The sequence below is a fragment of the Carcharodon carcharias genome, chromosome 22 (genome assembly GCF_017639515.1).
Source record: "Carcharodon carcharias isolate sCarCar2 chromosome 22, sCarCar2.pri, whole genome shotgun sequence".
Lineage (NCBI taxonomy): Eukaryota > Metazoa > Chordata > Chondrichthyes > Lamniformes > Lamnidae > Carcharodon > Carcharodon carcharias.
In genome coordinates this window covers 51,817,308-51,835,510 of record NC_054488.1, presented here as the reverse complement: position 1 = coordinate 51,835,510, position 18,203 = coordinate 51,817,308, and the positions used below count along the sequence as shown (strand labels likewise).

General features: G+C 43.4%; 1 protein-coding gene across 1 annotated transcript in view; it reads right to left on the bottom strand.

Annotated features, from left to right (window-relative positions):
• LOC121293673 (dynein heavy chain 17, axonemal-like) overlaps positions 1–18,203 on the bottom strand; it is a 729,083-nt gene that overhangs the window by 205,776 nt on the left and 505,104 nt on the right. The window contains exons 52-54 of the mRNA XM_041216840.1: positions 11,395–11,559; positions 8,788–8,979; positions 5,257–5,523 (exon numbers count right to left, since the gene is read on the bottom strand). Coding sequence (XP_041072774.1) covers positions 5,257–5,523; positions 8,788–8,979; positions 11,395–11,559 — 624 coding nt within the window. The remainder of the gene's footprint in view (positions 1–5,256; positions 5,524–8,787; positions 8,980–11,394; positions 11,560–18,203) is intronic.

The window sequence follows — 18,203 nt, the reverse complement described above, 5'->3', positions numbered from 1 at the left end:
ACTGGTGGGCCAATCAAGGCCGGCCCAGTGTGAAACACAAGCAGCACGCTGAGTGCTGCCTGTGCGGGCGCTGGGAGGAGTGGGGGGAGTGGGGGGAGGAGTGCAAGCTAGGCAAGCGCAACCTTCGCGCGCTTCATAATCTCTCTGAGGCACATAACATCACATAAAAATGTAATGAAACATGTCCCTTCATGTGACTCTGTCACATGAGCAGGGACATGTTATTAATGAAAAATTAAAGTTTTTATTTTATTTTTATTTGCTTTTGGAAACCCCATCCCGCCCTGGATGAGGTTTTCAAAAAATTGCAAAGGGCGCTTGGCCATTTTGCCTGCCCGCCAAGCATAAGATTGGACAGGCAGTGAAAAATCTATTTTAATTAACTTTTTAATGGCCTTAATAGGCCTTTTAATTGTTGGCGGGCATGTTGCCGACTCCGGCGCACGCCCGCCAACCGAAATATCATGCGAGTGAGTGATAACGTCGGAACACTCACCTGACGGCATCGCATGTCATTTTACGCTCGGTTGAGTCTAGCGCGCGTCCGCCTGCCGAGCTAAAAATTTTACCCTGTGGTTTCTCCTCACTGCATGTTGTCATCATCCTCCATGAATCTAACAGTTGTGAGGCTTATGAGTGCGGCTGACTCATCTGGCCAGTTTGATGGCCTCATCGTGGTCACCCTTGCCTTCGAGGACCTCCTCACCCTCATCCCCGTCGACATCCTTCTCATTGGAGGAGACGTGCAGTTCCTCCATCTCCTCCTCAGCCAAGTTCTCTCCCCATTGCAGTGCCAGGTTGTGAAGGGCACAGCAGGTGATGATGATGTGTGACACCCTCTATGGACTGCATTGCAGGGCTCTACTAGACTGGTCCAGGCATTTTCAACATTCTGATAGTTTGCTCTGCCCAAGTGCGAATTGCAGCATAAGCCTCACTGTACAGGTCACTGCAGAGGTTTCATCAGCCACGTACTTTGCAGATAGCCCTTGTCCTGAGGGGCCAAAAGTGCAGACTGTCTGAATCTTGGAAGATGTCAGGGATCTGAGACCTACTGAGAATGTAGGAGTCTTGGACATTCCCTGGGAATCGTGCACAGACCTGCAGGGAGCATTTGTGGTGGTCACACATTAGCTGAACACTCAGTGAGTCGCAGCCCTTGCAGTTGGCATGGTTGACCGCTTGATGCCATGGAGATCTGAGCACCATTTGAGTGCAGTTGATGGCACCCTGCACCTGTGGAAAACCTGAGATCTGGGCAAATCCCAGTGCTCTTGCTTCACAGCTTTCCTGATCCCGGGCAAAATGCATAAAGTTGTGTGCCTTCGCGAAGATGTTGTCAGTGACCTCACGGATGCACGTGTGCATGGATGCTTGTGATATCCCACAAAGGTCACCTGCGGAGCCCCGAAAGGAGCCACTGATGTAAAAATTGAGTGCTGCGGTAACTTTCACAGCCACTGGTAGGACATGTCCTCCACATCCCCGTGGCACCAAATCCTGCAGCAGGTGGCAGATGTGACCGACCAGTTTCCTGGACATGCGCAGTCTTCGGCGACACTGGCTGTCTGTCATCTGCAGGAATGTGAAGTGTAGCCTATAGACCCTGGGTCTAGCTAGGCACTGACCAGCGACGGCTCACTGTGGCTCTTCAGTGGCGTTTTGCGGGAGCCCCAGCCACCCCTTCTACCTGAGGGTGCTGTTCCTCCCCCTGACCATCCAGGCACCTCCATCACTCTCTTCTCCTCCGTCTCTGCTCTCTGTAAGCCATGAGGCATACAGTTAAGTCACCAGGCTCCATGTGCTTGATGTACTCCTCCTGCAGGATGAAAGAGAGAGATGCGTGAGTTAGATTGGAAGTACTAAAAACCTCTCTTGGTTAAGTATGAAGGCCCCTTGGATGGCCAGAGTTTCATGCACTGCATTGCTGCCTGAAAACCCACTCCCGTGTGTCTAAATTAAATAAATGAACCCACAACGTGTTTACACAATCCCTCATAAGTGATTGGTGCCTATGTATCATTATAAAAACACAACATAGTATTCAGCAGTGCTCAAATACCATGGCAGCAAGATTAACTATAGGTACAACATGGTGAACAGCCTTAGATTGTGCGTATGAGACGACCTTTGACATCTTAGTCAGACCTTTCAGTCAGACCACAATGAAGCTACAGCTTCAGAGCATTGAAATCGCAGTGTGGTAACTGCACAGAAAAGGTTTAAAGACACAGTGCTCAAATAAAGAGCTGGTAAGCAGACGGATCCCTTGGGGTAAGTGGGACCATGTGTTGAGAGAACCAGCACTGGGTTAGCTCGTTCTGCAAAGGTGAGTGAGCAGGATGTGGGCTGGATTGATAGCAAGTGAGAGAAAACAAAACGATAAAAAAAAAGGCCGTCATAAAAATCAGGCAGAGAAATCTGCGAGCATAATGGATGGCTTTGAGAGTTGCTGAACAATAAATTGAATAAAACAAGGAGGAAGGTCAAAGTGATATTGTCAAAATTTCCACAAAATTCCCCAGTTTGATTTGGGACACAGCAGACCTACTATCCAAATTCAAAATGTTTGAACAACTTACAGAGCTATGGTTTCTTGATTCAGGTATGTCTGAACCAAAGAAGCAAGCCATAAAAATTCACCTAGCAATTGGGAATAAAGGTCTACACAGGTTGAACATGTAAGGATTAACAGCAGAAGAGCTAAAGGATTCCCAAAAGATATGGACTACATTGGACGACTGGTTCTGAATCAGGTTAAGCGTCCATATTCATCGACTAGAGTTCATATATTTTTGACAATGGCTTACAGAATCCATAGATCACTTCATCAGCAGATGCAGAGAAAAGGATATGTACTGTGACTTTTCAAATGCAGAGCTAGCAGACATTCCTATAAGGGGATAAGGAAGGACATCCAAAGCCAGAGTTCATTGGATAACTAATTGAGCTTAAAATTAAACAGATAAAAGGAGGTTCATAATAAATGTCAGATTCATAACACCATAGAAAATCAGGCAAAATACAAAGGAGAACAAAAAAGTGAACTAAGAAAATCCAAGAGCATGTATAAGAAGAGATTAGTGGGTGACATATAAGGAAACAGAAGTATTTCATAAACATATAAAGAACAAAAGAAAAGTTAAAGGAAGAGTTGGACTGATTAGGGACCAAAAAGGAAATCTTGTGAAGGCAGAGGGCATGGCTGAAGTGCTAAATGAGTATTTTGCAGCTGTTTTAACAAATTAAGAGAATCCTTTCAATAACCCAGTAAGGAAGAGTGGGCAGAGAAATTAGGATAAAATTGAAGAAGGAGGATTTAAAAGGTGGGCAGTGCTCAAAGCAGAAAAAGCTAGGATGCACTTTCGATTATTGACAGAGGTTATGTTGGAAATAGTGTACCTGTGGCCACACTCTTTTGATCCTTCTTAGATATACCAGAAAACTAGAGCATTGCAAACTTTACAGCCTGTCCAAAAGCCCCTCTTCCCCTCTTGGGAATGAACCAGGTGATCACAGGCCAGTCATTCTAATGTCAATGGCGGGAAGATTTTAGAGACCATAATCCAGGATAAAATTAACTTTCACTTGGATGAACATGGGCCAGAATTTTTGGCTTGGCGAGCAGGGACGGGGCCCGCTCGCTGAGGCGTAAAATGACGCAGGGTGATTTCGGGCGTGCATCCCAACGTCACTGCGCATCATTTAGATTTTCAGTTCAGCAGGCGCGCAGCTGACTCAGCCGTGCACCCGCCGAACAGTCAAAGGCCTATTAAGGCTGCACAGGGAGCATTCAGCGCTTCCGGGCACGTCACGCTGGATGGGCATTAATTGGCCCACCCACGTAAAATGGCGGTGCAGACCCAATCGGGGGTACCGACTGGGTCAACACCCGCCCCCGCACAACCCCCCACCGATGGGGGAATAATTCTCCCCATAGGTTAGTAAACAACAACCAACGTTGTTAAAGGCAGCAAGTTATGATAATCTGGAAAACACTACACAGAGGGGTAGTGGAAGCAGATTAAAATATAAGTTTCAAAAGGGAATGAGATACTTGTTGAAAAGGAAAGAAATGTTATGGGGAAACAGTCGGTTAATGGGACAAATTGGATACCTCTCTCAAAGACCTGGCACACGCACAATGAGCCGAATTGCTTCCATTTGTGTTTTTCTATGATTGTATTATCTTTTGTGGCTTTTAATGCCTACATTGACATTTTCTTGAGGGCCTTAGCCTCTCCCAAAAGCCTGGGCTTAGACTTGATAATTCTGCCCAAAGGTGTAACTCTGCCTCCAGAAACGAGAAAGGGTTTCAAAGAAAAAAATACCTAAGTTTTGAAGACAGCCAATTACCTCAGCTATATAGTGAAGGTTTATGCAGGCAGATAGTTTCTTTCCTAATTCTAATTTTTCTTAGAAATAAAATATAACGTTAAAGGCAAAGCCTGTTTAAGGAAGGGAATTGATGGGAGTTGTCTGTGGGTGAGTGGGATTTTACCATCCACCCCTCTTAGCAAGCTAACAGGAGTGAAGGATGTGGCAGAAACATGAGTGATTGTGGACAAGATGTAAAAGCAGCAGCTGAGGGTTACATTTTCTCCACAATCCCCACCCCACAAGCCATTGGTAGGTTCATTCTTTGCAATATCATGTGATATCAACTTCCACTCAGAGGCAAAAACGAGAGAGGTAAAAAGGAGAGTGAGAAGCAAAAAGAGCTAATGTGTGAGAATAAGAAGAGAAAGAAACAAAAGCCAAAGAGGATAGGCCTTAAGAACAAGTAAAACACAATGACCATTCTGAGACTTACCACTTGCAATGTCTTGGGAGATAAACTAGTAATATCATACATCAGTATGCATTCCCTGTGGTGTTATGTTCACATTATAGAAGAACCTGCTTATATAACCTTTAACTACATTTCCCTGCCAATGGTGGTACTGTAGAGTCACAGTTTTTGACCTTCCAGCTGCATAGTTTGTACTGCGGAGAAACACCCCTGCTGCAATGAGGTGTACTCCGCTTATCAAATTTCCTTACTTTTGATCAAAATATTACCGGAAAAATAAGGGCAGAATATATGATTTTTGAAATTTAGGCTGAATTATTTCTGCACATTCTGGTCTAACTCTCAGCCATCCTCCAACCTCTTTTATCTGATGATGGTGCTTGCCTTTGTTTTCTACGTTTAACAACATGAGTGGCTGACTAAAAAACGGAAAAAAAAAATCATAAAAATTCCAATAACTATACCTTTAGTTGCCTCCTCACTCTCTCAATGAAAAACTTCCAGCAATTTTCTTTGGTATCCTGCAAACCCAGTAATTTAACTTCATTTTTCATGGCGCCAATAATATTTTCAAGCTCATCATCCTGAAATAATCCTGGAATCTCACCAGAGGCTAAAAGGTCATTAATAAGCACGAGAAATATCTCCTCTGCAACCTGGGAATCTGTCATCAGAAATACTGTTCCATGGTTTTTCACTCCAGCATTGATAAATTGAGCACCAAGATCTACCTAATTTAAACAACAATGTTGAAATAAATCAATTTTTGTAATTCATTTGACAGATTATTTGTTTGCTTTGATTTCCCAGTAGAATTATAATTCTTAAAGTTGTGAGGATGGATAAATATTCTGGGATTGTTCATTCTTCTGAGGGTAGTTAAAAACGTTACTAAATGAAACTATAAATGTATGAAAGTGTCATCTCCCAGTCAACAACTAAGGAATTAAATTGTATTTTGTAGCAACATCATCAAAAAGACATCTTGTAAGTGTTGCTCCCCTGTTCACATACTGCACTGGAGCAGAAATGTCATGGAGAATATTGGCTTGGTCATGAAGTCATGTCAAAATATCTTAAAAGGATAGCCAACTGTTGTAAATTTTCACTACTCCTGTAGTACGTAGAAAATTCCAGTCTTTAGTCTTCAGTATATTTTCTGACATGGTTACACCAAGATTTTGCAATGCCTTAAACCAATAATAGCTATATAAAATCTGGATTGAAATACTTAAACTTTTAAAATTATTCTTTTCTTTATTTGTTCCCCTTTGTCATCCCTTAGTTACTAACTGAATATGATTCCAAGGCAGTAGAAGCCCTTCAGTACTTTGTCCATGTAACCAATATTCATATCTGAGTCCAGACAGCAATGGCCTGAAATAGTTAGATTTCCAGCCTCAATCAGAAATGCAGTAGAAAGATACTTCCCTTCTTTGTTTGGAAAGACCACTGACCCTTAATATCGGTGGTTGGAAAATTAATGGAATCTTTACTCAAGGAAAGGACAGAAGAACATCTGGAAATGAGAAATATATCAATGAATAGTTAGCAAGGATTTCAAAAGGGAAAATCTTGCTTGACCAACTTTATTGAATTTTTTGAGGAGGTAACAGAGAGAGTAGACAATGGTAATGCAGTTGATGTAATTTATCTGGATTTTCAAAAGTAGTTTGATAGTGTGCCCCTTAATAGGGTTAGAGAATGTGGAGCCAGGGGACAAGTCACAAAATGGGTTGCTAGCTGGCTTCAATAAAGAAAACATAGAGCGGGAGTAAAGGGTAGTTATTCGGAGTGGCAGAATGTGGGATGTGGTGTTCCACAAGAATCAGTACTGGGAGCACTGTTGTTCATAATTTACATTAATGGTTTGGACTTTTGAATCAAAACACAGTTTCAAAATTTGTGGATGACACCAAATTTGGAGGGTGAGGCAGGGATGTGGGAAAAATAGTCAATGTGAGAAAATTGCAACAAATTACAGGAGAATGTTAATAAACTTGCAGAATGGGCAAATAATTGGCAAATGAAGTTCAACACAGATAAATGTGAGGTAGTACATTTTGACAGGAGGAATAGGAAGGTCACTTATTACTTGGAAGATGCAAGTCTGGGTGGGTTAGAGGAACAATGAGATCTCAGAATGCAAATACACCAATCACTAAAAATTGCAACTCAGTTTAACAAAGCCATTAACAAAAGCACTAGGCTTTATTTCTACAGGGACAGAACTGAAAAGTAGGGAAGTACGCTAAAATAGAAACAAAAACATTTGGAAAAACTCAGCAGGTCTGGCATCTGTGGAAAGAGAAACAGAGTTGATGGTTTGAATCCAAGTTGACTCTTCTTTGGAATTGGGTTTGCAAAATAACAAAAGGTTTTGACAGGATGATTACATAGAAAATGCTTATATTCTACTGTATATAACCCTGTGACCCCATGCAAATTCCACAATTGACTATTTTAACATTTGAGGACTATTTTAATATTTGAGACTGATGTCCGGAGCCTGTACAGGCACAAAAGTGATGGCACTGAGGAGGCAGAAAATCAGAGGTGTGCCATGCTGCTCTAAGAGTAGAGCCCTAGTACGTTATTTCTCTGTAGACTAAGTGCCCCTTGTGTATGAAATGATCATGTTACATCACCCCCAACAAAGGAATTTAGGGCCTGAGCTTCAGCTGGATCTTTGAACTTTGAGGGCTTTGCATCTGTGTCCAACGATGTTCCCACCCATGTGTATTTTCTATCAAGGGTCAGTGAACAGGAACTTGCAATGGAAACAAACTGTTTTTCCCCTCAGTAGTACATAGCACTAAGACCAATTGTTCTGCTTCAACTGCTGTTGTGGCCATTAAGAAGTAACTCAGTACTGACAAGGGACCAGCTGTGGGATCTTTTGGTCTGTGTAGCTTATTAACACATCATGTGGAGCATTTACCCATTCAGTCTATTGAGTCAGAGTTCACACTTAATAATATAGATCTGTAAACATGATTACTCATCATGATGACCTATAGAGGTATTTAAGCACTGCAGGTGGCAACATTTAAAAAAAAATCAAAGTACAAGATGACGTCATTGAATCTATGTTCCGTAGGACTAAATATAAACTAAAAGTAAAATAAAACATCCAGGGACAAGAACAAGCTAGGAATCTATGGTATAGTTTAATTGTAGATGCCTTGTGATCAAAGAATCAATAGATGCAATCAGTAAAGTTTCTATATCATTACAATTGTGAACAAAAAGGCTGCTTCATGTGGTTTTATGAAGTGATCTGGATGGAAGGGAGATTCTTGTTTGTAATAATACATGAAAGCATATTTCTGTCAATAGCAAAAGCAAAGTAGAATTGGAAATCTAAAACAAAACATAAAATCCTGGAAACACTCAGTAGATCAGGCTATATCTTGAGGGAACAGAAATTAGCCTCTCTTAGCATGTAATCTCACTAATCCCTTTCCCAATGCAAGATAGAAAAGCAACTGTGAGCACTGAGTTACTGATTTCCATATTTACATCTTTTAATTGCCTTGCAGTCTTCTTGCCTTCCTTTCAACAGCAATTTACAGGAAGCCTGGTAAATCTGTGCATGTGTTATTAAATTGAAATGCCAATGCAAATCTTATTGAAATAGCCTAATTTAAATATTATAATCAGCAGCTCATCTCTCTGCAAGGTGATACGAATGAACCTGAGTTAAACCCGGAAGTTAGCACGTTGGAATGGTTTCTAGCTGCTATTTTCAATTAATTTAACTACTCTCTTGAACCCCAATTCACATGCCCATAACAGTTAAGATTCCTCTCTTAGTATCACTGGATCTTGTCTCAAGTGATTTCCCTGCCCATATTGCCCAAATTTTATTAATCAATATTGAAACATTTTGGAGTTATTGTTTAGTGATTATCATAATACAGATTTGGAACCAAAAGTCAAGGTGTAAAATTAATATAAGAATATATTTTTAGATAATAAGAGAAATTTTGTACCTTGAGGTCAGCAACAGAGTACCCTTTCTTAAGTGAGATCTGGAAAACATTTAAGGCACTTATATATGCTGATAGCCGAGACAGGCTTTGCTTTCCACTCCCACCAACTCCTACAAGTAGTGCATTTCCTCTGGGCGATTCTAAGATACGGTTTATCCTACAGATGTGAGCCATTGCATCTTCAAACAGAACCTGTAAAAATGAAATTTTGACAAAGCATGCTTTAAAAATACTGCTCTATAACGATTAAGCATAACTTATTCAAATTGCAAATGTTTTTCTATTTGTTTCAATAAAAATCAACAGAAAAGCAGCAGGTTTTACTCCTTAAACACTGCTCAGCTGAATAATATGTCAGATCTATTGTTTTATTGAATGATATACAGGTAAGATCATAAAAACATAAAAAACAGGAACAGGAATAGGCATTCTGCCCTTGGAGCCTGCTCTGCCATTCAATATGATCATGGATGTCTTCTAGCTCAATTCCACATTCTAACCCTAACCCTATTTCCCTTGAATACCTGGACATACAAAAATCTATAAGACTCTGTTTTGAATATCCTTGAATGACTGAGCATCCACAGTTCTCTGGGATTCAGAATTGATGACAGCCCTCATCACAGTCCGAATGGCCATTCCCTTATTATGAATCTATACCCCCCTAGTTCTAGATGCTCCAGTCAGGGAAATAGCCTCTCAGCATCTATCCTGTTAAACCATCTCAGTATATTATATATTTCAATGGAATTGCCTCTTAGTGGCGGAGAGTTTTGGAACTGTACGGCCAAAGTCACCTGGTCCTCAAAAGCAACTTCATTTACTAAATCATAAGCAGAATTTAACGAGTGGCAAGGTTTCCCCTGCCTCGCCATTTAACACTCCTGTCTCAGAGGGCTGCCGGCCAGTCTGACTGACTGGCCTGCCTGTAGTTCCAGAAGCACCCTGAAGTGGCGGCCACTGCTGGGACTACAAGCAATCCCATGAGTCAAAGCTCCGAATCCAGGATGCAGATAGTCAGGGGGAGAGAGGAGGGAGCACCCGGGGGAGGGGTGGGGGGCAGAACTTGTTTTGGGTGGGGGGCCCGATCAGCAAAAGGGGCCAGTGATGGAGGGTTCCTCCAACTTCCTGCCCTAGGTTTAAGCAGGGTAGCATATTAGGCTTTTCCCCACCCCACCCCTTCTTTGCCCCAACCTCCTTCTGTTGGCCTCAAAATTAATTGAACATTTTAGGCCCCCAGCTGGGGTGAGGGTGGCGGGCTGCCCTAGGCCTCACTCGAGGACAGGTAGGCAATGGGAAGGCCACCCAGGGAATTTTACGGGTCCCCTCCACCTGCAAACCCACTGGCAGGGACCTGTTAAACTTTGCCTAATGTCTTAAATTACTCATGTAGTTTATCCCAAAATGTTATTGTCTGAAAAAAAATTGATCTGATTTCCATTTGATTGAATCAATTCTAAATACTTCTACCAGTTCCCTCGGAAGACTATTCCGTAGGTTGGCCACTCTCTCAGTGAAATATAATTTCTACAGATTATTTTTGAATTTACCATATCAAAAACATGCCATGTCCTCTGGTTCGACTGCTCTAGAAAGTTTAAAATAATTTGTCATGATCTACATTATCTAGTGCCTTTAGATTCCTAAAAATAGAAATCATATCACTGTCAACTTTTTCCTTTGCAATGAGAACATGCTCAATTTACACGATCCAATCATACAACCTCTCAATTGTACTTGTTGGTCTTTTTAGTATCTTTTCAATAGCTGCAATATCCTTTCTGTACTATGGTCACCAGCACTGTGCACAACTGTTCCAAATGCTGTTGCATCAATAATTTACTAAGTGGCAGGATCAGTGCTTTTAAAATTAAATCCCCACTGGTCACCAAAGCAAATATTGGATGCCAAGCATCAAGAAGACAAGACATTGCTGTTGCCCAATATTACCATTTATAAAAACATGTGGAATCAGGAAAAATACTCACATCTTACATAGCTCATGTTTGTCATTTGTAAGGTTAAAAATAGAAACACTAACAAACAAATCAATGCCCATGGAATAAACAAAAACATGTCAAATACAGTGCAATATATTGAACTTCACAGTATACATAACTAGCTGCAGACAAAAGTTCATCATTTAGTTATGCAGTTTGGTTCGTGACAGAAAAATACACGTTATTGTCCTCCACCATTATTACTATAGATTCAATACACATATAAAAAAATCTTCTCATCTATTGTGCAATAGTTCAGCAACTATACTTTCTGATCTTATGTTTTCTCTGCATCATATTATTTATTTTCATTGTCATGTATGCTCAATCAAAGCTCATTGTCTGCTGATACTTCCTTCTTGGCAGTTTTTTTTTGGTCAGTGGTGGTTTGCCATTATCTTCCACTGGTTTATTTCTACTTCTTTGCAAAAATCTTTCTCTTTGTAGTTTAGTTTAGAATTTGTTTGGAACTTTTAGGGTGTAAAAAATCCTCAAGCACTTTCCTAATAGATAATGTTAATATCACCCATTTGGTTATAAAAACGACGACAATGATGGTATAATTTTGTTTTCCTGTCACTTCAATGTAATTTTTTAATGCACTTACCAAATTCATAACAGCATTGATTTCATTGTAGCTGTCCAGAGCTTCCACTAATATTTTATTCAGATGTTCCCAGTTACTCACAGGTAAATACTTAGGTTCTCCAATACCAGAAGAAAAATGGCAATATATATTGGGCTTTTCAAAAAGGCTGGATTCATCCATTTCCTGCCCATACAAACATAAAATGATGGTGTTAATTTGAATAAAATGGAGTAGTATAACAAGTTGAAATGGGGGAATAAAGACATCAGTCTCCAGCATTTTGCTAGTCTTTCCATACATCAAACACTTGCTACTTTGGAAGACAGGAAGATTTTTGAAGTTTTTATCATATAAATTTTTGAAACAACTAATTAAAATTGAAATGAAAATAGAAAATGCTGGAAAAACTCAGCTGGTCTGACAGCATCTGTGGAAAGAGAAACAGAGTTAATGTTTTGAGTCTATATGACCCTTCTTCAGAGCTAAAAAGAATCCATGCCAGGTTGTTTGTTATGTCAATTAGTCAAAATAAAGAGGCTTCAGTTGAGGGGATAAATAAATGTACTTAGTGAAAATGTCAACAGATCTTCGATAAACTGATTACATGCAAACACCTGCTCAGTCAGTAAATGCAATGAAGCACTTTTAATTCCTTAAAGACTAATTCTGTCTTTATTGTTTTAAGTATTGTGATTTAAGAATTGTTGTCTTCCTGCTTCTGTGTAAGTAGATCTATTATTTCTAGTCTTGAGAATAGGTTTATCAGTTTGCTGTTCTGGGAAGATTACTTCACGGGGAATTTTGGAAATTTGCACATGGACTGTACACGAATGGCTGGTAGTTGAGGTTCAATACCAGGAACACAAACCTGAGAATTACCAAACATATACTTGAGTCTTATGGTATAGTTTATATGTTTTAAGAGAAAATGGTGGGCACTCTGCATGATTTACAGTGCTGATAGCACAATAAAAGGATAATTGTTAAGCCCAGAAACGTTATCTCAAACCAAGGGTGCAGATAGACCCAAGTTTTGTTTCATAGGAGACCCAGAGTGCTTAGGAAAGCTAACTATTGCTGCAGAAGCAAATTTTTTAAGATATTTCTGACACTTCAGTATATGTTGTCATTTTGCATCTTAGACCAGAATTTTATGTCCCGTGGGCGGTCAAGCGCCTGACCTGAACGGGTGTAAAATTGCACGAGTTGACGTCAGGCAAGCAATATTTCGCTTAGTGGACATACACAAAAATTGAAAGAGCACACACCAACAATTAAGCGGGCAATTAAGCTCATTAATGGCCCCATTGTAGATGGTTTTTCATGGCACGTCCGACCTTACAGTTGGTGGATGGGCCAGTCAGCCAGGCAGGCTTTACATTTTTGATGAAACCTCGTCCAAGGGTGGGATGAAATCTCTGTTCGGATTTAAAATAAAAATAAATATCTGGGGACTGTTTTTTTAATGAGGTATGCTTTCAGGTGCTTGATTGTGCTGCATGGACATTTTTTGTAGCATTTTTGTGCTTTCTTTTATTATTTGGAGGTCTGCAGCTCAGTGAGGCATTAGTCTGCCTTCAGGGAGCTCAGTGGAAGCGCTCTCCAGCATCCACGGTGCCATCGGTGCCCACCCGCTTCTCGCCCTCACTGGCAGTGCCGAGATTTTCTCTGGGCATGTTTCACGCTGGCTGGCCATTAATTCACAGCACGATCTCAGCCTGGAGCGGGTTTTACATCCGCTTCCAGCCATGCCGACTATGGACTCATCCCGAGGATAAAATTCAGGTGTTAGTGTTCTTTCAGGGATATGAAATTGTGATGGCATATACAAAACAACATTAAATGGTCACAATAAGTGCTAGAGTAAAAGCAAAAGCTACTTCACACTGCATAACAGGTCAGTCATAAAATAAAAGAGAAAAGTTTGATACTACTACCATTGAATAAAACCCTTTGATCATAAAGTGTGTAATCTTTCTAACCAGCATTTGTTTGTAAGTAATATGTAAACAAGATATGCAACAATCAGTATAAAAATCTCTTAAAAAATTAAAATCTGTTTCGTTGAATTACGCTAATCCTAAGCTTTTGGTTGGATATTGGCCCTAAATTCCACTGGGCCAAAAACTACTGCCAATACTGTTCTGGCCCTGCCATAAATTGGGGTGTTAGTTTATTTAAGCATTCATTGACATTTAGGGTAGGATTTTTCATTGAGCGGGCTGGTACACGCCTGACCTGCTCGAACGCAAAATGACAGGCAATGATGTCAGGCAAGTGTCCTGACGTCATCGCGCATGCGCACGAAATTTCAGTCAGCAGGTGCACGTGAGAGTTGGCAGCACATCCACTGTCAATTAAAAGGCCTATTAAGGCCATTAACGATCCAATTGATTTAAATTTTCCACTGCCCGTCCAGCGAAAAGGTCAGGGGTCCTTTGCATTTTTTGCAAAACCTCATCCATGGGTGGGATGAGGTTTCGATCCGTCATTAAAATATTGAAAAAAAATTTCATCCTAATTTCTAACATGTCCCTGCTCATCCGGACACCATGCTGGTGGCCCTCAACTTCTATGCCTCAAGTTTTTCACAGGGCTCAGTGGGGGATCTATGTGGAGTTTCTCAATCAGCTGGACCTAGTTGCGTTAGGCTTGTGACTGATGCTATCTTTAGACACGTCCATGTGTTCATCCACTTCCAGACAGATGACGTGAGCCAGGAAGAGAGAGTATAAGGCTTCATTGCGATGGCTGGGTTCCCCTGCATCCAGGTTGTAATAAATAGCACTCACGCGGCCATCAAGGCACCAGCAGGTGAGCCTGGAGCTTTTGCAAACAGAAAGGGATTCCACTCAATGAATGTTCAGATCATCTATGACCACAGGACACAGATTCTCCAAGTTTGTGCCCGTTACCCTGGGTGCTCACACGATGCTTATGTCTTGCGGCACTCACAGGTACCAAGGCTGTTCGTGGCTCCAATACGAGTGCATGGATGGCTCCTGGATGATAAAGGCTATCCTTTGAAGAGGTGGCTGATGACCCTACTCCGTCACTCAAGAACTGAGGCCAAGGAGAGGTACAACAGTTGTCATACCTCCAGAAGGGCAGTGATGGAGAGGACCATTGTGCAGCTGAAGATGCACTTCAGATGCCTGGACCGGCCACGGGGAGCATTGTTGGATCCTCCAGAGCATGTCTTCCTCATAGTTGTCACGTGCTGTATCCTGCACAACCTGGCTCTGTCAAGGGGGGACCCACTGGAGGGTGATGAAAGCGAAGCAGCTCCACAGGCCATGGAGGATGACTTAAGTGATGGCTCAGAGAAAGAGCCTAGGGAGGTGCAAGGTGAGGACCTCGAGGCAGAGGACAGGAACCTTCATGGAGGCAGGGACACCAGGGATGTTTTGATGCAGCGAACCTTCTGCTAGGTGTCCAAGGCATCAATGCCTCGTCAAACCAATAGCACCGTCTCCTTTGCTAACAATCAATAAATGAGAACCCAACCCAGTATGCCAACACCACACAATGCCATACTTTTACAAGCCTGTGCTGCATCAAGCACTTATTCATACCATCCAGTCAACTCAGTCCATTTAAGTCAAATAAAATGTTTATGTTACTTCACATGAACAAACAAAGAGCAAACAAAGTGTCCATCCCTAACACAAACATCAAAATATTTAATGCAAAAATTGTCACCTGTGACATGCCCTTGCTGTGTTCAAGGTGCCTTCAACTTACGTCTGCAGGTGCTATATCTTGGTGTCCCCCTCGTTGACAGTAGCGTTGAAGGCAGCCTGCTGATTCTGCTGTCCTGGTGGACTTGACAACCTTGGCAGTCGTCCTCTGACCGCCGAAGCCTAAGCAGGCTCCACGTGGGGGGCTGCATCCAGCCCCATATTCTCAGTCGTCGCAGCACCATCAGATGCAGCGGCCACTGGCAGACAGGCAGAGGAACTGGTGCCCTCATCCAGAGCGCCCTGAGAGAAGCCCATAGAGATGATAGGCAGCTCGTCTGTCAGTGTGAAGTACATTTGCACCTCCCTGCTCACCATTGATGGACAGGGACCTAGCAGGGAGACTAGGTACCTCATCCATCTCTCACATTGGCAGAACTCATGCTCCCCATGGACTCCTCCATGACGGAGACCATGACACACAGACCCTCATGGAACTCCACCAGTTGTCCTCGTGCATCCCACTGGACATATGCTGCCTGATGGATGAGAGGCTCATCAGCTGACTTGAACGTAGCATGGTCCTGGTTTCCAGCTGTGCTCCCACTTCTGTCCCTGGGACCTCTCTGCCTCTGCCAGCTCCTCATGCGAGTGTGATGTGCCCTCACCACTGTGCACTCTGATGGTGCTGCGACGACTGAGACTATGGGGCTGGATGCAGCCCCCCAGGTGGAGCCTGCTTAGGCTTCGGCGGTCAGAGGACGACTGCCAAGGTTGTCAAGTCCACCAGCAAAGCCGTATAACTAATGCCCACCGATGTGTGAGTATCTGCGCTGGTGCCTGGTTCAGAGAGATAGTGTGACACTGGTGCGACTGCGATGTCTTCCTCGGAGTTCAATGTGGGGTCCTCAGAGTTGCCAGCGGCTCCTGCAGATGGCGCATCTGCAGGAGGAAGGCAAAAGATCAGTTTACTCAATCATCAAAGTCACGATGCATGCTGGGTGAGACCTGCTGCATGGTGCCATCTACATTGGAGCTTCAATGGGCTCTCTGGCTACAACAGCTCAGTTTCTGATGATTGGAGCACATTATGTTTCCAGTACCCACCGCAAACGCATGTCATCTGCATTCTTACCTTCATCTGAGACCCCTGCCTCACCACGAGCGGAGGAATGAGCAGGCTGGTGGCATTCCAGCCTCAGTGCATCGCTTTTGTGCCTGTGAGATTTGGCACTCCTCCACCCCTTCTGCGGCACTCCATAGCATTATGCCTGCTCTTCTGACAGGGAGAAGGTCCTTTCCTGGTTCCCACCTGCCATTCCATCCGGGCATTAAGTGGGCCATGTCACTGTGGCACATCTCACCCTGCAATGCACTGAACCCAGTCGTACTAACATCCCAGCCTTGGTAGGGCAGGCTTAAATGCCAGTTGGCATACACACTCAGACCCCTGAACGTTCTGAGAAATGGGCACCCGACTAAAGTTCTCCGCTCAGGTCCATGCCATTCCTGCACTTACCCTTGCTGATCGCAGCAGATCATTGAACCTTTTGTGGCACTGAAGTCATGTGCGGCACACCACATCATGTCCACTGACCTGGGTGGCGACCTCTGTCCAGGTCTCCTTGGTCAGGTGGGGTGGCTTTCTCTTGCTGTCCCTGGCACTCCCAGGCACTCATCTGAGAAACGAGGGACAGAGTGCTCACCTAACTTGCCCTCCCTCCTTCCATGAACACCAGATGCTGAGGCTATGTCTGTACATCAGGGCATTTGTTGGATTGCTTCCAAACAGCTCCCTCTGCCTCCCCCACAACTCCTGGCAGCCTTCAGGATGCTGCCTCTCCCATTTTTTGAACACCCCACTGGGCCCCCATCGGACCCAGCGCCTAATGCATTCCCATCCCCTGTGCATAAAGCACATTTGGCCACCCAGCGTAAGATTCTGTTCACAGTGCAAACTCAGCTGGGAGCAAGTTTTACATCCGCTTCTGGCCGTGCCAACTTCGGGCGCACCTCGAGGGTAGAATTCAGGCCATAGTCATCTGCTATGAGGGCTGTCCAGCTTTGGGAACTCTTTGTTCTTCCACATGGCTCTTTATGGAAATTAGGAGTGAGTTTTTGAACGTCTCAAGGAGAATTATCTTTCTGAGGCATTCATAGGTGTTCTCTATTTTAAGTGCCCACATCCTGTGATTGAAAGCAAGTTGCTTGACCCTTTCAAACTCTATCTAAGTCTGTTCAGATTGTTTTTAGAGGGTTAAAAATTTCTGCCGGTATGCTTCGGGTATTACTTTTGTATGCTGGCACTATCACTGCAGGGTGAGGGCGGACAGACTCCTCCATCGTGCCTTGCAAACTGAGGAGTGCAGTGGACATCCCTTCCTGATATTCCTCAGCTTGTCTCTGCAGCTCTAGCAACTGAGACATGACCAAGCCCAAAGGTTCATTATCTGACTCGGACTCAGCAGATTTCTGGCCTCCAGCAGTCCTCCGAGTGCCGGAGACCTGGGGACTCCCTGCCGGCCCCTGCTATGGATCAGACAGTGCAATGTGCTCACCAGGTTGTGATCCCAAGGCTATTCTCAAGCTAAGTCCCACCAAGGTATGTGTCTCTGCACTGGGGGAGGGTGTGGGTGAGCGCTGTGTTGGGTCTTCAATGAAGGTACCTTCATATTCCTCTTCTGAGGTTTCTTTGGGACTTAACTGGAGGCCCTGGGTTGCGAACTCAATCGGCTGTTCCCCATATGTGCCTGCAAAAGCAAGAGAGATAATTAGTGCATGGCAGGGGACTGCAGAACAGGACACATCACTCACAGCATGGTTGTCTGCTGGATGTTGCACTGCTGGATCCTCACTTGGTAGAGCACCACCGTTCTCACCGTCAGCACAGGAATGGTTCAGAACCTCGGCGGCCAGCTGACTGGATCTATTTTCAAAGTCCATGAGGATATTGATTTCAGGCATTCTTCCACCAATCTGCGACCTCTCCCTCTCATGTGCCAGCTTGTCCTGCATGAATAGAGATGGAGAGAGCGTAAACAGGATGCCTGCCAGGCCAGATGATAAGTATGTGTGGCATGTGTGGATGGTGAGTGGTCCCATGGACGGGATGAGGCCAAGCAGGTGTGTGTGAGACAGTGAATGGTG